This window comes from Sarcophilus harrisii, chromosome 3 (assembly GCF_902635505.1).
Source record: "Sarcophilus harrisii chromosome 3, mSarHar1.11, whole genome shotgun sequence".
NCBI lineage: Eukaryota > Metazoa > Chordata > Mammalia > Dasyuromorphia > Dasyuridae > Sarcophilus > Sarcophilus harrisii.
Genome location: NC_045428.1, coordinates 178,503,040 through 178,524,730, shown reverse-complemented (window position 1 = coordinate 178,524,730; position 21,691 = coordinate 178,503,040). Strand labels below are relative to the sequence as shown.

Sequence of the window (21,691 nt, the reverse complement as noted above, 5' to 3'; positions counted from 1 at the left end):
TATCTTCCTGAATTCAACTCTGACTTCAGAAAGTCACTTAACCTTGTTTGCCTCAGGTTTCCTGTGTTGTAAAATGAGCTGGAGAAGGAAATGGCAAATATTTTAGTGTCTTTGCTCCCCTCAAAAAAACAAATGGAGGTCACAAAGAGTCAGAAACAACTAAAAACCAACTGAACAGCAACAACAATGTAGCAGACACAATGCTTTCTTATTACTATGGATATTCACCCCAGTAGAAAATGGAATATTGTTGTATAAAATGTGTGTGGATTAAAGACATTTTAAAATTTAAATATAATTTATATTATTCACTTCATCAAAAACAATATAAATAGATAAGCATCTCTGCACTATATTTCATTCAGGCAAATATTTACTTAAATCAATTATATACCAATAATGTATTATTTTATATATCACACATAATGATATATATATGTATAGTGATATATAAATATCAAAATTAGATTTGGTGAACAGATATGTATATTTTACATGGATATATATTACACACTATATACAAGTATATATTTTTATGTAGATATATTCACGTGTAATTGATAGTATCATGGAAGACAAAGTAAGTATTGCCAATTTACAATATCATAGTAACACAAAGCTGTTACATTTCAAGGAACATAATTTGAATTATGGCATGGCTGAAACTGCAATAGCAAACTCTAGTAGATAAGTTCTACTATAATATGTTTAAACAGATACATACATCTTATAAATAATAATATAAATAAATAAAAAATAAAGTATGTATTACTGTTAAAAATTCCTAGTAAATCTGGTATTAAAAAATTCATCCTTGCTGGCTTATTTAAAGTTTAGTATCAGAAATGTGTTTTGGAATGTTGTATTTCCAGAAAAAAATATAAATATAACTTATTACCAAAAATATACTAAATCTTTAAAGGAAGAAAGAAGTCTCATAAATAGATTTGGTATTAAAGAAAATAATGACTCAATAAGGCTCTATTGATAGTTATCATTTATTGATAGATAATTTAAAAGATATATCTTTATGGGAATACAATAAACATAACATTAAACCAATTATTAACAAGACAAAAAGTTAAGTTGCTTTGAGTTATCTTAAATAAAGGATTAAACTCCATCTTTGAAAGGCTAAGCCCTAACAGCTAAAATAAGCCAACACAAGCACTTCAGTTAGCCTAAATAATATATGTAAATTAGGTGAATAGAGAGATTGACAAAACCCATATCTTTCTTTATCATATTATAATATTAGATATGATAATTTAGATCAGGGTTTCTTAAACTCTTCCCATTAGTGACTCCTTTTAGTATCTGAGGCCAGATCATATTTGAAATCAAGTAGATAACTTTTCCTGACTCTAGGCTTGACTCTACCTACTGAGCCACCTAGTTGTTCCAAGTTAAAGTATTAGGAGTGATAATTTTGGGTTTTCAAATCCCAGTGGTTATATTTCTTTTTCCTGAATGTTTCTTCATTCTATGAAAACAGGTTCTTAATAAAATTACTTCAATCACATTTTATCATATTTATCAATCTTTATCAATGTGAATAAAAGAATTCCTTTATTATGAAAATGTTATTTGAAAAAAGGCTTTTTTCATGTTTACCAAAAACAATAATCTCTTGAATTGAATTCCAGTTTTCACCTTTAAATTACAAATCCCCAAGTAGAAAATGCTTTTAATTCTGTTTAATGTTCTGTGTTAAGAATAATAATATTGGCACTCCATAAATATTATTCATAAAAAATCAAAGGTTTTCAATCATAGGCTTTCAATTTTCATAAATACCAGTGAAATTTGAAACACTCATTTGGTTATGCTCTAATCACAGCATATTAAGGATTTCATTCTTCCCAATTTCATATATATATGTATATATACACATATACATACATACATATATATATATATGTATGTATGTATATTCATTGTACAAAATACAAAAGGCAGCAAAATATGGGGCATAAACTTTCTGCATAAAATCAAAGCACTTCATTGGAAAATCAACAAATTACTTATTTTTCTTTTCTTCCAAGCAACAACAAATTTAATGTTTAATATATTTTCACTAACAACTGAAATGGCTAGTTGAATCTTTATTATGTATCTCTATAGAGTAAGAATACCTGTGTTCTAATTCCAGTTTCATCATATATTAGTTGGGCAACTGTAGCTCACAATTTCTCTGTTCTGTTTGTCAGCAGTATCTTTCTTTACTACTGTATTCCACAAAGAATAAATCATTTTGTAGGAAAAACATATAATTACCAAACTATACAATTTCTGTATGTAATAGAATGTTCTGGGAAAAAAGTGCATCTAGTAACTTTTTTGTTCTTTTGTACCCTGACCATACCTTGTATTCCTGGATAATTCCATTTTGATGATCTGGAGGAGGAGGGTCCCAGGAAACAGTGATACTTGTGCTGTTGTGGTTTCCAACTGTCAACACTGTGACAGATTGTGGGGGAGCACTTGGAGCTGCAAAGAAAAAAGGAAAATATAAACTAGCATTATGAATCTAGCTGCCAAAGATTTACTTTTACTTAAACAGTGTTAATGTAAGAAGATCATACTCAGAGTTCTAGTATAGTGATTTTGGAAAATGTACGGATAGCCTTAAATGTAAATGTAGTAGACATGAAAATTTTGAATAAAGGAAACTTTTCTATATCTTCCACAACACAAAAACATTTGGGGAAGATATTTTCTCCTAATAGTATATTAGAAATAACTGTTAGAAAAAGTAATTAAGATTTGTTAATCAAATTTTGTCAAATGTGTATGTGTGTACAGAAAGAAAACAATTCTGGTTGAAATAAATACATAAAAAAAATTTAAATACACACACACACATATATGTATGTATGTATGTGTGTGTATATATATATATATATGTATATATATATATATGAATGTATGTATGCATACAAACAGTTTCTTCATAGCTCCCAGAAAATTGCTGAAAATCATATAATGTACTGCAGACTTTACAGTTTAGACCACACAAGTATTAGCAGTATATGTTTAGCTAGGGACACAAAACAGGACATAATCTCCCTTAGCTGGTAAGTCATCTTCACTGACAGGTATCTTCCAAAACAAATATACCAATGCCACATTTATATATGCTGTATAATGATACATAAAATATTTTGTCAATTGAAAACTATAACAGTCATAAATAAAACTGATATTTTTATATTGCTTTAAAAGTTTCTTTTTAATGTAAAAATATGTACCATATTTGTCAGGATAGTACCTTGATGAATTTATAAACATTCTTTTCTAGCATGGCAATAGAACCCAAATATTTGAAAAATATGATATGATAGTACATTATATGGCCATATATTTACTGGCATATTAAGTAACAGAGTCATACAATGCTGCTTTCTGTTTTTCCCTTTGTGAGAATTTTTTTCTCAGAAATCTGGAACTATGCTTTAAATTTAATACCTTCTCTATCAGTTCTTTAGTTATTACATATATTACTGTAAAAATTATATTTTTAAAAAGCGTTTCTCATTTCTCATTACATTTGTTTATAAAGAACACTATACCTGCCTCATGGCAAATCAGTTATTACAATGCTCAAATTTCTTTTTAGGGGTTAGAAGAAATCCAAATCACTCCTCATTTTTTTCAGATAAATGTCCACTGAATTTTATTTTTTACCTTCACAAGGTGAAAGAGATAGGCGATGAATAGATGCTGAATTGTGACAAATGCTTATCTCTGTAAGTCAAACTAAGGAGAAATTGGTTTTTGGAATAGTTCCCAAATGTGGCATTGCATAGTAAATTAAATCTATATAAAGGATTAGTTTCCCTTTCCCTACCTCAACCCTGCCCAGCAAGTTCCCTTGACTGCAAAAGCCTAATGAAGTTTGATAAACGTTATCATTATTGTGGAATATTTATATTATTTTTTATTTCCAAAATTAAAAAAAAAACTTAATATTATCTAAAAAGATACTATTATCTTCTAAAAAGTCTGTCAGTATACACACACATTCACACATATACATACACATATCTATATATGTACTTCAAATCACAGAAGAAAATACTATTCCTAAAATGTCTGCTTCTAACTCATTAAAGTTTTTTATAAAAATATATTGAAATGTTTGAGTAAATATAAGCTATTTAATTAGGAAAAGATAAAAATCCAATGATTATTTATTTACAGCAAATCATCTCATTTCATGTTGAAATAGCTTACTAAATGTTTTCCCATTTGTCATATTTAAGAAGGTTTTTAAAAAATGAATAAATGACAAGAAGAGAAAATATTTGACAACACTCATTAAAAAGTATAATAATCCAGACCATAAATTATCTTTAACTTCAAAGTTAAGTTCAAGGGAACTTCAAAAAAACATTCACTCAGAGAACTATTGAATAAAATCAAATTTCCATTAATGTAGGAAATCACTTGGCAGATCATGCTGAATTATATGCTACAAAAAGAAATATTATTCCTTAGTACTCTACATAAATAAACTAGCAAGGAAAAGATGATGCCCACATTCTCCATAGTCCATAATCCTCCTCCTATTTCTGACTCCTGATTGTCACTTCAACAAACATTTTATTAATCCTCTCTTTTAATAAGTGTTGTTGTTAAGCAAAAGTGTTTTAGTATTGAGTCTAAAGGGACTCAATTTGTTGTCTGTAGGACAAAAATAACCAACTACTCCAAAACATACTTTTTCAACAGTATAAAATCTTTTGAGAATGAGCAACTCACATATTGAGAATATCTTAAAGGAAAATATAATCAAGAAATAAGCAAAGTATTTCTTAAATCACAAAGCTTTTTTTAAAAGAATACATGATAACACTATATTGTTATCTTTTAAAAAACATTTGACCTTTATAAATAAAACACAATCTTTTTTCTTTTCAAAATATTTTTATTGCTAGTCTTTGTTTTCCTAAATATATTTTTCAATGCATCCTTGCAATTCTTCTCTCTCAGTTTTTTTTTTTTTGGGGGGGGGGGGGTTGTTTGTTGTTATTGTTGTTGCTCCATCATGTCCAACACACTGTGATCCCATTTGGGATTTTCATGGCAATGATATTAGAGTATAGTTTGCCATTTACTTCTTCAGCTCCTTCACAGATAAGGAGGCAAACAAGGTTAGGCAATTTGCCCAAGATCACATAGCTAGTAAGTCTCTGAGACCAAGTTTGAAGTCCTATCCTTCTGCCTCCAGGAGTGGGACTCTATCTACTTTGCCACCCAGCAGTCCATCTTCAGACTATATTTATTATATAAAGAGAGTTTGATAGTATGCTTTATTTCTTGATTTTTGAGAATAATCTTATAATAGAAGCATTAATTTTTCTTTAAAAGTTTGGTAGAGTTTTCCCAAAAAAAAAGCATTTAGGGTTTTCCTTGACTCTTTTAGTAGTTCCCTTTAAGTAGTTTGATTCCCTCTTCTGACATCAGGTTGTTTTAAAATATCTATTTGGGTTCTGTTAATTAGGTTAGTACTCTGCTTTAATTCTTTTCTTGGTATTCCTTTACCCCTCACATTTGGGCTGAGTAAATGTCTGCTGGGTTTTTCGTTTGTTTGTTTTATGAGTGGGGGAATGTTGGGGAACATGCTCCAGGAAGAATTTCTGTAGCTTTGAAGATCCTTAACTGGGAGTCAGGACTCAGTAAAAAGGCAGAATATAGATGGGCATATCTGAAGTCTTACTATTCTTTGAAGAATGAAGTATGGGTGGAAATGATTCTGGCAAAGTCAGATGAAGACATTAGTAACAAGGATTCTATTATGACGACTTGCATGGAATTCTGAGTTAACATTTGTTCCTACTGAAAGCATGATGATATATTGAGGGGGGAAGAGAAGAGAGGGTGGTTGAATGAGCATATTAAGGATGGACTTTCCCTGGAGTTAACTCATAAGGATTTCTATCTTTTCTGTAATGTATTCTCCTATGGGTAGGCTGTAAATATATCTGATATATTTGGAGTATAAGAGAATTGCATGATTTAGAGAAAATGATTAATTCTTATCTACTTAACATACAGATATTAAATATTTAAGAATTGAAGAAGTGGAGCCAAGATGGTTGAGAAAAAGCAGGGACTCATCTGAGCTCTTCCCCACACACCTTAAAGAATGGCCTCAAACAAATTCTAGCATATCAGAACCAAAAAAAAACCAAAAAAACAAAAAAAAAACATGGAGTGAAACAATTTTCCATCCCAATACAAAAAGGCATTTGTATTGTAGGAAAAATCTGTTGCAGTAGGATGGAAGTAGAGCACAGTCTACTATAAGCTATACCAGCATAGACCCAGCCCTAGGAAACCAGGAGCAAGCCTTGAGGGCTACTGAATCAGTGGTAGCAGCAGTAGTTTACAGACATTTCAGTGCACAGATAGTAAAGGGATCAAACAACTAGTCAGAAGGAGGTCATGGGAGTCTCTTTGATGGAACCAGGGGCAGGACTTTGTTATGTTGACCAGAATTGGACCTGGGAAAGGATCCTGGGTCACAGTCCCTTGGGACTTGGCAAGGAGGAGCGCTAGCACACCAGAACTTGTAGGTGCAGGGAAGCAAGGACCCTGGTCATAGCTCCAGTATGGAAAAGAGTGCTTGTGGTCAGTCATAGCCCATTGCACAGTCCAGGAGATTATACAACCTAGGAAGAACTGAAAATTTACAGATTCTCAGAATTCCCTCCAAAAACAGTTGCCAACAGAACCAACCAACCCTGAAGCTTAGGACAGTGCCCACTCCACTTTGCAAGCATATTCCCCACTCAGTATGAATACAAAAGTTAAGAAGTAGCCTGGAAAATGAGCAAACAGCAGAATAAGATCCTGACTCTAAAAAGTTACTATGGTGACAAGGAAGATAAAAACAAATTTAGAATAAGACAACAAAGTTAAAATTACAACATGCAAAGTCTCAAAGAAAAATTTGAATTAGTTTTAGGCCATGGGAAAACTCAAAAAAGATTTTAAAAATCAAATAAGAGAGAAAAAGGAAAAATGAGGAAGAGAAATAGGAATGATATAAGAAAATCATAAATAAAATCGTCAACACCTTGTCAAAGGGGGCACAAAAATATAGAGAAGAAAACAAAATCTTAAAAAATGGCCAAATGGTAAAAGAGGCAAAAAATTCCAATAAAGAAAAGAATGTTTTGGAAAGCAGAATTGGCCAAATGGAAAAAAATATTTTAAAAAATGACTGAAATAAATAGAATTAGCTAAATGGAAAAGTAGGTACAAAAGATCATTGAAGAATATAATTCCTTGAAAGTGGGAAAGTAAAAGTTAATAATTTTTAGGATATCAAGAAACAAACTAAATTCAAAGAATAAAAAAAAACAGAAGAAAATGTGAAATAATTCATTGGAAAAATAAATGACCAGGAAAATAGATTCAGGAGAGATAATTTTAAATGTATTAGGCTATCTGAAAGCCTACCTAAAATATTTCACAAAATTATAAAAGAAAAGTACCCTGATATCTTAGATCCTGGAGGTAAAATAGACATTGAAAATATGTGCTGAACACCTCCTGAAAGAGATCACAAAATAAAAACTCCTAGAAACATTATAACCAAATTACAGAACTTTTAGTCAAGGAGAAAATATTATAAGCAGCCAAAAGATACAATTCAAATTTCCTGGAGGCTCAGTCAGGATAGAACAAGATCTAATAGTTTCTGTGTTAAAGGATGAGTGATTGAAATAAGATATTTCAGAAAGCGAAATAGCTGGGATTACAACCAAGAATCACTTGCCCATAAAAACTAATTATAATCCTCCTGACAGAAAAAAACAAAAACATGGATATTCAATTAAATAGAGGATTTTTAAGCATTCCTGTTGAAAAGACCAGAGTAAAATAAAAAATTTGACTTGCAAATACAAGACTCAATTTGTAACTTATATCATATTGATTGCTGTTTTGGAGAGGAAGAAGAGAAGGTGGAAAAATAGAAATCAAAATATTACAAAATAAAATTTTGAACACTAATAAGTACATTTTTAAAAAGAAGCATAAAAATACAAGATTCAGAAGAAGTATAAAAAGGTAAACAGAGAACAGTAATCATAATGTCAACAAGGTTAAATTGTTTACATTCTAATTTGGGAAAATAATACTTATAAACTCATAAAAGCATTCTCATTTTTAAGGACAGTAGAAGAAACACACACATACACACATATTTAAGCATGGTTGTGAATGAAATGTGATTGTAGGATTATCTAAAAAATAAAATGGAGTAGAGTAGAGTAGAAAAAAGAATTCACTAAGAGGAGTTAAAAGGAGAGGTAGAATGGGGTCAATTATCTGTATTAAAAGAAGGCCCAAAGAGATTTTTTACAGGGGAGGAGAAAATGGGAGAAGTGTGTGTAATGGGGGAAGAGAGGAAGAAGGAACACTTGAACCTTACTCTCATTGGAATTGGCTCAAACAGGGAATAGCATACACTTTCATTTGTATGTAGAAATCTATTGTACTTATGCAGGAAAATAGGAAGGGAAAGGGATAAGAGATGGGAGTGCTGACAAGAAAGTGTAGATTGATGGAGATTAAAATCAGAAGCAAAACACTTTTGAGAATGGACAGGGTGAAAGAAGAAAGAGTAGAATAAATAATTGGGAAATAGGATGAAGGAAAATACATGTTAATCTTTAATGTGAAAAATTATATCAAGTTTCTCTAATAAAGATTTCATTTCTCAAATATATAGAAAATTGAGTCAAATTTGTAGAAATAAGAGCTGTTCCCCAATTGACAAGTAATCAAAGATATGAATAAGTAGTTTTCAGACGAAATAATCAAAACTATCTATAGTCATATCAAAATGCTCTAAATCACTATTGAGTAGAGAAATGCAAATTAAACATCTCTAAGCTAATGTGGCAAATAAATATTGGAGTGGATATGAAAAAAATAATGCATTGTTGGTGGAGTTGTGAACTGATCCATTCATTCTGTAGAGCAATTTGGAACTATGAAACAAAGGCAATCAAACTCTGCATATCCTTTGATTCAGCAATACCACTACTTGGTCTGTGTCCCAAATACATGAACAATAAAACTGTGTACAAAAATATTTATGGCAGCTCTTTTAGGGATGGCAAAGAAATGGAAAAAAAAAGAGATGTCTATCAATTGGGGAATGGATAAACAAGTTGTTCTATGTGATGGAATACTACTGTGTTGTAAGAAATGAGGAGCAGTATGCTCTCAGAAAAACTGAAGCAAATGGAAGAAAGGGAAATTTAAAAAGTCTTTTTTTTTAAGATTACCATTTTGTTTTACTTTTAACAATAATAGTCTGTAGGGGCAGCTAGGTGGTGCAGTGGATAGAGCCCCAACCCTGGAGTCAGGAGGACATGAGTTCAAATCTGGCCTCAGACACTGAAACCTGTGGAACTCTGGGCAAGTCACTTAACCCCAATTGCCTCAGAAAAAAACAAAAACAATAATAGCCTACCCCTACGTATAGATGACTAAAAGGAAATTAAGAAAAAAACAAAACAACTAAAATTGATTTTATTATAATCTTAGTAAGATTTTATAATATATTTCAATACTGACCTTCTTCAGTAGTGCGTGCTGACTTGGAATCACTATCCATTCCTTGAAACTCATTAAAATATGGTCGAACTTTAATTTCATAAGTCACTCCTTTTTTCAGATTAACTAGAACAGCACTGCGTTCTGTAGGCACTTTAGCATCTAAGTTTTGCCATGTTGATGGAGATGGGAGCCCTGATATCTGGCGATACAAGACTCGATAGCCTTGTATAAATTGGGGCTGACGATCAACCTGAAAAGTACAGAAAATAGCATTAAATGGAAATCAGGTATGCCTTTGTGACCTTAGGAAGACATTTAACCAATTTCTATGCCTCAATTTTCTCAATGGTAAAATGAAATGGTTGAATTTTAACATCTTTTCCAGGTCTAAATATATTTGTAACAGGGAAGTTGGATATCCCATGCAGCATGTATTAGGATAGGACTGTGTAGGCCACCCCATGAAGCATAAGAAGATAAACTTTTATTCTAGCCACTTTTAGTGACACATTTTGCCTGTGGTACTTTCTGTGGATACACTCTGGACATATCTGGCTACATATGTGCTTGGGCCTTAAGCTAATGGGCATGAATTTATAATGAGGCTTCTAGCTGGTCCCATAGTTCCTGTGATGGAGTCAGAGTTTTATCAAAGATGATTGGCCACTGAACCAGGAGGAACCAACTATTCAGGAATCTTTCAAGTATAAGAAATTTCTGCTGTTATTCACTTTTGCCCTCTTTGGAGTTTGTTCCTCTAAATTCCTGAAATGGAAGCTAAGTGTGATTCTTTCCCTAACATCCTTCTGTCCCGATCCAGCAGTCTAAACATTGCAAAAAAAAAAAAAAGTCTCTATCTAAATTAGCTTGTAGTGTATTAAACGGCTCCAGTTGTGCGCTCTGTGTGTGTCTCTGTCTCTCTCTCTCTCTCTCTCTCTCTCTCTCTCTCTCTCTCTCTCTCTTTCTCTCTCTCTCTCTCTCTCTGCTTTTCCTGAGCACAACTGACAAAATGACAGTTGTGTAATTGATGTTGCCACAGTTCTTAGCAAACTTGTATCAAAGTATGAGGAGCTCCTGGTTTCAGGCACAGGTATCAATCCTTCTGCTACACATAGATTTAGAACTGGAAAAGACTTTAAAATTCAACTTTTTCATTTCACTAAGTGAAAGGACTAAGGAAAACTAAGACTCAGCATGACTTCCCAGAAGATGGGAACTTTGAGCAAGCTATTTAAATAGTACAGATTTTACATGAAAGTAATGTATGTATTTAACAGTTTTAATATTTTAACTATTATTATTATTATTTTAACTATTATTATTATTAGCTATTATTTAAAGTAAAATAAGAATTATGGGTTATTTAATATGTTAAATATTTGTCAAAGCATACTTATGAGTTGTTTTTTATTTTAAGCATTTTGCATATGTGTGACAGGAGCAGGGGGAGAAAATAAATAACTATGATGTACCTGATTAATTAGCACAACTTTCTTGAAAGTACTCTTGTGAATCTCTTTTGGGAACAAATGAGACAGAAATCATACTTAAGCTTTGTTGAATAAATAGATTTCCCAAGTTTTACTCTGGCATGGGAGACTGATTAATGAAATGGAGTATAACAGGAGGAAGAGGTGTTTTTTGAAGGTTTGATTTCTTTAGGACTGAATCTAATCTAGGCATTGAACTCTACACTGGAAATTATATGATTGGAGAATGAGCCTCTTTAAGCTTCACTCAAGTAATTTTTGGCAAATAAACATAACTGTTCTTTTCCAGACCTATACTTTGAGAATTTCCTCAGGAAATTGGATTCCTTTGTGAGAGAAAAAATACCTTTTCTTCTACTTCTACCTGACTGTGATCTCAAATATAAATCTATGATTCTGTGTCTAACTGCAAGGCACTTTATTCTCACGGTGAACTTTATCCTATTTATCTCTTAATAATTTATTTCTTAATTAATAGTATGATGAGGTTTATTTTTCCTTATTCCCTTGTAATTTCCACTCACTAAACTTAATTTCTATCCTTAAGAGAAAAACAGAAAATAAAATATCTAATATATTTGTGTTCTCATAGGTGACTTTTCATCTTATCTTTCCCAGAACCACCTAAGTGGCACTTTAGCGAGATTGATAGACTTCCAATTAGAAAGATATGAGTTCAAATCTGATCTCAGACACTTAGTACCTATATGACCCTGGGGGTGCCACAATATGATCTTCTTTTTTGTGAAATGATTATGTCCCAATATGAGTCAAGATTCCTCTTAATTCCCCAGCCACTTCCATATTACATTGCCTTTACTCCAGCAATCATTGTTACCACTTCCTACCCCACTTCAATAACCATGACTCTTTGTATTTTAGCTAAAATAGAAATGGTCCTCCATGCCATTATCTGGTTGTCTTTTTTTTTCTAATTTGAAAGTCCTTTGGATACAAAAACTTGTCTTGCTTATAGGATTTGTATCTTCAGTACTTAGCACAGTGTCTATCATATAGTAAGTGCTTAATAAACTGTTCTCTTTTTCCCTCTTCCTCACTCCCTTTCTGTATGTAAAGAATGGTTCGATGTTCAGCTAAGCTTTCTTTTCTGCAGATAAATACTAGTTCCTTTAAATGCTCTTTGAATGTTATTGTTTTTAGTCATTACTCATCACAGTTAGTTTAGCACAATAGGAAAACAATCTCAAAGTTTCCCTGAAGAACTTTAACATCATTGATTGTGAGACATGGAGATGCTAGAACAGGACTGCACAGCATGGCATGCCCATATCAAAGAAAGTGCTCTATGAGCAAAGCAAAATAGCAGTAGCTCAAAAGAAATATGAGATGTCCAAATCTGCAAACATCTCCATTCCAAATGTTCAAATGTACTATTTGTGTTGGATCGGTGGCAGAGCCTTCTGAGTTCATATTGATCTGATCAGCCATAGTTGTGATGTCATTTTGGTCCTCTTCAAGGACTAACTATAGCACCAGTCACAATAATCAGGGTAATTTCTTTATTCCCTTTATAAAATGTGGATGCAGCTAGATGGTGCAGTGGAAAGAGCACCACCTCTGGAGTCAGGAGTACCTGAGTTCAAATGAGGCCTCAAACTTTTAACATTTCCTAACTGTGTAACCCTGGGCAAGTCATTTAACCCCAATTGCTTCAAAAAAAAAAGATGAAAAAAAATAGTTGCCTTTATAAAATGTGCCAGGCAAATCTAATTATAGTACTCAAGATGTAGTCTGATAAAAGCAGAATAAAGCAGGACAATCTTTTTATTTACTCTTAACAATATACTTCTCTTAATCTAAATTAAGATCAATTTATTCTATGCTACCAAAATGACCTTGAAATGTTCTAATACCAAAGGCCATTTGACTTAGATTTCAAGATACAATCTCTCATCAACTACCTATCTGACTGTGGGTGAGTCACTTAAATTCAAGCAAGTTTTTGATGGAGTTAATATATGATTTGCCCAACTTATAATTGTATAATTGTATGCTGTCCTTGATGAATAATTTGCCTATGGATAAATACATAGTTTTTTATGTTAACTGTTGAATGACCTAGAAGGGTTTTATTCCATTTTAGCATAATATGTATTTGTACATGTATTCATGTGTATGCAAGCATACATATATGCATTTACTATTAGAATTGGAGTGTCCATTAAAGTTCTATTTTGTTGCTTCTTCATGGCACAGAACAGACCCCGGGTTTCCAAAGACTATAGCAATGAAATGCAAAGCCTATTAGTTACACCTTGGAAGTTCTCAAAGTATAGGTCTGGAAAAGAACAGTTATGTTTATTTGCCAAAAATTATTTGAATGAAGCTTAAAGAGGCTTATCCTCCAATCATATAATTTCCAGTGTAGAGTTCAATGCCTAGAATGTAGAACCATCTAATGAGCTTTTTTTTTTTTTAACTTTATGAGCTTCAGGAGACTCCATACTAGGCAAGCTTAGAATTGACAGATTTTTACTACTTTTTGATTTTTTTTATTTTTTGCTACCCAATAAACTTCATAGTATAGTAACATACTTTATAAACAAAGAGACATGGTTTTGAACATAAAGACTATCATTCCATATAGCACTGTTTGTCCCCTCAGTATACTTTCACTTGAGAAGTGTAAGAAAATAAAATAATCAGTCACTACTATAAAATAAAAGAGTGTAATGCAAATTACTACCTCTCTTTACAGAGTAAAGTTTGTGTCAGGGCTGTTGTAACTTCAGAACAAAATGGAACCTTTAATAATTTAACATCTCTTTTTATGTCCTCAGTGATTTAAAGAACAAGACTACTTAATGTATTGCTATAGAAATACTTAAAACATTAAAATTTTCTCTATCAAAATTACATGCCATAGTTTAATAAGCATATTCCAAGATATGTTTGTATTTCATGCATTTTGATCTCCCCCAAACCTCTTACCAAAAAAAAAATATAGTCACAGGGCATGAATTTATTTTGGGGGGAGGGTTGAAACTAGGGACATACTTTTATTATTTCAGCCTTATTTGGATGGTTTACAAATATAATTCTTAAAACTATCCACAGATTGTTATTAGCAGTTTTTTTAATTTACCAAATTTTGACAAACTTTTTTAGGCCTAGCATTGTTCTTATAATAAAAAAGAAAAAAATAACAATAGCAAATGCTAGATGTTTTAAATTATTTATACCTAAATTTTGGTGGAAATACTTCAGTCTGGGACTTTTATTACTCCATAGCTACCAAGAACACAGAGATAGATATGTGATCCTTTCTATTTAGATATCTAGATGGTTGGTTCTATTTTTATAGCTGAACCTGAACAAGAAGGATTTCTTTGACTCTCTTGAGAATTCTTTAATGCATCACAGACTTCCTAGAATTTCACTTCTTTGGAGATATACTAAGAATGTGTGAGCCCTAAACTAAAGGTTAAGTAATTTTTTAAAAAGTGTTATCACATCAACTAAGCTGTTTCTTTAGTATGTATATATGTACATTATAGTGTGTATATATATATATATATATACATATATATATACACACACACATATATATATACATACACATCTTTGTATGTGTATACAAATATATATGTGTATGTATATATATATATATATATATATATATATATATATATATATATATAATTTTGCTGAGGCAATTGGAGTTAAGTGACTTGCCCAGAGTTTCATAGCTAGGACATGTTAAGTGTCTCAAGACCAGATTTGAACTCAGGTCTTCCTGACTTCAGGGCTTAACAGCTTGTTGTCATAGCATTAAAACAAGCCAAACAAGAAGCAAAAAGTTAAATTAATGAAGCCAAATAGTGATGTCTTTCATGAAAATTACCACTGTTAAGAAGCCTTGCAACTTCTCCACATTCTAAGTGAATTTATGAAGTGAAAGAGAGGCATAACTTAACATAGTTTGTTAATACTGAAAGAAGCAAGCTGTGTTTTTAAGAACCTTAAGCAACTATTTCCAGATGAGTTTGTAAATTGGGATAAATTGATTTTATCCATGTTTGATTTTCATTAATTAAATTCTTTACATACTTTGTGAACCTATTGTTTATGACAAAATGTTACTTTGCCCACTTTACTGTAGTTCTCCTTAAGCCAAAGCACTACTTAATAAGTAATCCAGAATCAAGTACTTTTGCTTAAATTTAAGTAACTGCCATATTTTTATCAAAGGGATAAAAAATAATACAGGATGAAGAAAAAGCAAAATGGCTAAACATGTTCTATTAAAGAATTACTGTTTTTGCTGTGTATGCTGACCATAATATAGATTATTTTAATAATAGCTTTTTAACAAAATTTTCAAGATACATGCAAAGGTAGTTTTCAACATTCACACTTGCAAAACTTTGTGTTGCAAATTTTTCTCCTTCCCTTCCGCCACCCATATGCCACAAGTAATCCAATAAATGTTAAACATGTGCAACTTTCCCATGCTTATTTCTACATTTTTCATGCTGCCCCCAAAAAATCAAATCAAAAAGAAAAAAAATGATAAAAAGCAAGCAAACAACAACAAAAAAATGAAAATATTCTGTTGTGATCCACATTCAGTCCCCATACTACTCTTTCTGGATGAAGATGGCTTTCCCCATTATAATTGAAATTGGCCTAAATCACTTCATTGTTGAAAAGAGCCACATGTGTCAGAGTTGATCATCATATTATCTTATTGTTGTTGTCTACAATGTTCTCTTGGTTCTACCCACTTCACTTAGTATCAATTCATGTAAGTCTCTCTAGGCTTCTCTGAAATCAACTTTCTAATCATTTCTTATAAAACAATAATATTCCATACATTCATATACCATAACTTATTCAGTCATTCTCCAACAGATGGGCAACCACTTAGTTTCCAATTCCTTGCCACTACAGAAAGAGCTCCTACAAACATTTTTTGCATATGTGGGTCCTTTTCTCTTGAAAAATGATCTTTTTGGAGAGACTTCAGAGGGAACAGCCAAGATGGCAGAGAGCAGACACAACTCTCTGTTACATCCTCTAACCTTCTCTTAAATCAAATCAACAGCAGATTAAGCCTCTAAACTGGTTTTGGAAGTCAAAAAAATACACAAATATTTGTTAGAACTTCAGAACAGATTTATTTCAATTGGGCAGGGGGACAATCTGCTAAACCAGAACTGGAGCATAGGAAGACCAGAACAAGAAGCTGGAACAGAGAGTCAGAGTGTTGTAGCTTACATGCACCTGGAAATCTTCTGTGACTCTCTTAGGACTCCCTGTCCTGGTTGCAAGCAGGTGGTTTGGCAGATTTGCCTTTTGTAAAAGACAAATTGTAAATTACTGAGCCCCAGAAGAATACTAGACCTAGCTATGATTACCCAGCACTAGTAACCAATCAGCAGAATTGTGACAGGGCAAATTAAAGCAGCTGTCATTCCTTTGCATTGAACAGACTTCAAGCCTTAAAAAAAAAAATGAATAAAAAAACAAAAAAAGAACTCTCATCATAGACAGCTTTTATGGAAAGAGAGAAGAACACACCTCAAATCCTGAGATTCCCTAAAGATAAAGGAACTCCAGAAGAAGCCGCAAAGAGAAACATGAGCTGGTTCCCATTTAACAGGGCTTTCTTCAAAGATTGTATAAAACATTTTAAAAGAGAGTTAGCAGAAAAATGAGGAAATGAAATGAGATCATTGCAAAAAGGAATGGAAAAAGAATGCAATGAACAAAAAAAGTTAATTGGCCAATTGCAAAAGGAGCTAAAAATGTAACTGAAGAAAATAATATACTAAAAATTAGAATTGAACAAATGGAAGTGAATGACTCAATAAGGTTTCAAGAATCAGTCAAACAAAAACAAAAAAATGAAAAAAAAATAGAAGAAATTATAAAAAAATCTCCCAAGAAAAACAACTGACCTGGAAAATAGATCTTGGAGAGACAATATAAGGTTTATTGGGTTTCCTGAAAGCCATGATGAAAAAAAAAAAGGACCTAGACAATATCTTACAGGAAATCATAAAAGAAAACTGCCCTGTTATTTTAGAATCAGAAGGTAAAATAGCCATTGAAAGAATCCACCGATCACCTCCTGAAAGAGACCCCAAAATTAAATCCCCAAAGAATATTGTAGCTAAATTTCAGAACTATCTCACTAAGGAAAAGACATTGCAAGTAGCCAGAAAGAAACAAAATTAAATACTGAGGAACCACAATTAGGGTTATCCAGGACCTAGCAGTTTCCACCTTAAAGGACTGAGAGGACTGCACTCTCATATCCCAAAAAGCAAAGGAACTGGAATTACAGCCAAGAATAAGCTATCCAGCTAAAATTAGCATTATCTTTCAGGGAAGAAGATGGACATTTAATGATATAGGTGAATTTCACCTATTTCTAATGAAAACACTAGAACTAAACACAGAACTAACTAACTAGAACTAAACAAAAATTTTGATCTCCAAACACAGAAAAGGAAAAAATAACATAAATTACATCTCATGAAGAAGCAAAGAAAACCTATTATAACTGAGGAAAAGAAGGGAGGGAGATGAGCATTGTGTGAATCTTACATCATCAGATTTGGCTCTAAAAGAAAATATCATACATATTTGGTTTTGCAAAGAAAATTGTCTCACCTTATAAGAAAGTTGGAGGAAAAGGGAGAAAAGAAAGGAAAAGACTAATAGAAGGGAAAACAGAATAATTAGGGGATAGATGTAAAAAGGGGGAGTAGCTCTAAAAAGGGAGGACTGTTTGTGAGAGGTGATCATCAAAAGCAAAATACTAGAGAGGAAGAAGGGGGATAGGAAAGAGAAAAGCATAATCATGGGTAAATAAGATGGCAGGAAATACAGAACTACTTATTTTAACTGTGAGTGTGAATGGGATGAACTCTCTCGTAAAATGTAAGTGGATAACAGACTGGATTAAAAGCCAGAATCCTACAATATATTGTGTACAAGAAACACAGTTTAAAGCATAGTAATACATAAAGAGTGAAGGTAAAGGGCTGGAGTAGACTATATTATGCTTCAGGTGAAGAAAAAAAAGCAGGGGTAGCAATCCTGATCTCAGATAAAGTAAAAGCAAAGATAGATCTAATTAAAAGAGATAAGAAAGGAAGCTATATATTGCTAAAGGGTATCATAGAAAATGAAACAATATCAGTACTAAACATATATGCAACAAGTGGTATAACATGGAAATTCCTAGAGGAAAAGTTAAGAGAGTTACAAGAAGAAATAGACAGCAAACTTATACTAGTGGGGGATCTCAACCTTATTCTCTTGGAACTAGATAAATCGAACCACAAAATAAATAAGAAGTTGAGGAGGTAATCAAAATGTTAGAAAAAATAGGTATGATAGATCCTTGGAGAAAATTAAATGGAAACAGAAAGGAGTTTGCTTTTTTCTCAGCAATTCATGGAACTTATAAAAAAATTGTTCATGTGTTGGGGCATAAGAATTTCAAAATCAAATGCAGAAATGCAGAAATAGTGAATGCATTTTTTTTAGTTCATGATGCAATAAAAATCACACAATATAAAGCTGGAGAAAATAAACCAAAAAGTAAATGGAAACTAAATAATCTCATCCTAAAGAAAGAATGGGTGAAACAGCAAATCAAAGACACAATTAATAATTTCATCCAATAGAATGACAATAATGAAACAACATACCAAAATTTGTGGGATGCAGCCAAAGAGGTAACAAGGGGAAATTTTATATCTCTAGATGTTTACTTAAATAAAATAGCAAAAAAAAATCAATGAATTGGGCTTGCAACAAAAACAGCTAGAAAAAGAACAAATTAAAAAACCCCAATAAAATATAAAACTTGAAATTCTAAAAAATAAAAGTAGATATTAATAAAATTGAAATAAAAAACAATTGAATTAATAAATAAAATTAAAAGTTAGTTTTATGAAAACAACCAACCAAATAGATAAACTTTTAGTTAATTTGATTAGAAAAAGGAAAGAGAAAAATCAAATTGTTAGTCTTACAAATGAAAAGCGAGAACTTTCCACCAATGAAGAGGAAATTACAGGTATAATTAGGAAGTGACTTTGCCCAACTTTATGCCAATAAATTTGACAACCTAAGTGAAATGGAGGGATACCTACAAAAAAATAGATTGCTCAGATTAACAGAAGAGGAAATAAATTACTTAATTCCATTTTAGAAAAAGAAATAGAACAAGCTATTAATCAACTCCCTAAATAAAAATCCCCAGGACCAAATGGATTTACATGTGAATTCTACCAAACATTTAAAGAACAATTAACTCCAATAATATAAAACTATTTGAAAACAACAGGGAATGAAGGGACTCCTACCAAATTCCTTTTAGACATAGACATGGTACTGCTACTTAAACCAGGTAGGACAAAAACAGAGAAAGAAAATTATAGACCAATTTCCCTAATGAACATTGATGCAAAAATCTTAAATAAAATATTAGCAAAGAGATTACAGAATATCAATCCCCAAGAAAATACACCACGACCAAGTAGGATTTATACCAGGAATGCAGGGATGGCTCAATACTAGGCAACTGACTTTATCAATAACCAAATTAGCAAAAATCATGGTTACCCCATAAATGCAGAAAAAGCATTTGATAAATTCCAAAACCCATTCCTATTCAAAACAATAGGAATAAATGGACTTTTCCTTAAAAGTCAATAGCATCTATTTAAAACTATCAGCAAACATCATATGTAATGGCAATAAACTGGAACCATTCCCAGTAAGATCAGGGGTGTAACAAGGTTGCCCTCTTCACCATTACTATTCACAATGTTGTATTAGAAATGCCAGCTTTGGCAATAAGAGATGAAAAAGAGATTAATGGAATTAGAGTATGTCATGAAAAAACCAAATTATCACTCTTTGCAGATGATATGTTGGTATAATTAGAGAACCCTAGAGAATCAACTAAAAAATTATTAGAAATAATCCACAAGGTTAGCAAAGTTGCAGGATATAAAATAAATCCACATAAATGATCAGTATTTTTATACATCACTAACAAAATCCAACAGCAAGAGATAAAAAGAGAAATTCCATTTAAAATAACTGTCAATAGTATAAAATTTGGAATTTATGTGCCAAGGGAAAAATCTGTTACCATATAAGCAAAACTACAAACCACTTTCCACACAAACAAAGTCAAATCTGAACAATTGGCAAAATATCAAGTGCTCTTGGATAGGTCGAGTGAATATAATAAAGATGACAATATTATATAAACTAATCTATTTATTTAGTGCTATATCAATCTAATTCCCAAGAAACTATTTTACTGACCTAGGGGGAAAAAAAACCAAACAAAGTTCATCAGGAAGAATAAAAGATCAAGGATTTCAAGAGATTCAATGAAAAAAAAGCAAATGATTATGGTCTAGTTGCTGTACAGATCTAAAACTATACTATAAAGAAGCAATCATCAAAACAATTTCCTACTGGCTAAGAAACAGAGTAGTTTATCAGTGGAATAGGTTAGGTTCACAGGACAAACTAGTCAATTACTGTAGTAATCTAATGTTTGACAAACCCAAAGATCCCAACTTTTGGGATACAAACTCACTGTTTGAAAAAAAAACTGCTGGGAAAATTGGAAACTAGTATGGCAAAATACTACACTAATACTGTATACTAAGATAAGATCAAAATGGGTTCATGATTTAGACATAAAGAATGATATTATAAACAAATTAGAAGAATATAGGATAGTTTACCTCTCAGATCTGTGAAGGAGGAAGGAATTTGTGACCAAAGAAGAACTAGATATCATTACTGATCACAAAATAAATAATTTTGATTATATTAAGTTCAAAAGTTTTTGTACAAACAAAACTAATGCAGACAAGATTACAAGGGAAGCAATAAACTGGGAAAATATTTTTATATTCAAATGTTGTGATAAAGGCATCATTTTAAAATATATAGAGAATTACCTCAAATTTATAATAATTCAAGGCATTTTCCAACTGATAAATGGTCAAAGGATATGAACAGATAATTTTCAGATGAAGAAACTGAAACTATTTCCAGTCACATGAAAATTTGCTCCAAATCACTATAGTTGAGAGAAATGCAAATTAAGACAACTCTGAAATACCATTACACACTTCTCAGATTGACAAGATGACAGGAAAAGATAATGACAAATGTTGGAGGAGATGTGGGAAAACTGGGTCACTGATACATTGTTGGTGGAACTGTGAACAGATGCAACCATTCTGGATAGCAATTTGGAACTATGCTCAAAAGTTATCAAACTGTGCATACCCTTTGACCCAGCAGTGTTTCTACTGAGCTTATATCCCAAAGAAATCTTAAAGGAGGGAAAGGGACAGACTTGTGCAAAAAGGTTTGTGACAGACCTTTATGTAGTGGCTAACAACTGGAAACTGAATGGATGCCCATCAATTGGAAAATGGCTGAATAAATTATGGTATACAAATGTTATGGAATATTATTGTGCTATAAGATATGACAAACAGGATGATTTCAGAGAGGCCTGGAGAGACTTACATGAACTGATGCTAAGTGAAATGAGCATAACCAGGAGATCATTACATATGGCAACAATAAAACTATAC

At 31.9% G+C, this 21,691-nt stretch overlaps 1 protein-coding gene across 11 annotated transcripts in view; it reads right to left on the bottom strand.

Annotated features, from left to right (window-relative positions):
• The window catches only part of ROBO2 (roundabout guidance receptor 2), a 606,204-nt gene that overhangs the window by 117,836 nt on the left and 466,677 nt on the right, over nt 1-21,691 (bottom strand). For all 11 annotated transcript variants that reach the window (XM_031958824.1, XM_031958826.1, XM_031958829.1 and 8 more), the window contains 2 exons: nt 9,601-9,832; nt 2,366-2,490 (listed from right to left, as the gene is read on the bottom strand). In XM_031958824.1, coding sequence (XP_031814684.1) covers nt 2,366-2,490; nt 9,601-9,832 — 357 coding nt within the window. The remainder of the gene's footprint in view (nt 1-2,365; nt 2,491-9,600; nt 9,833-21,691) is intronic.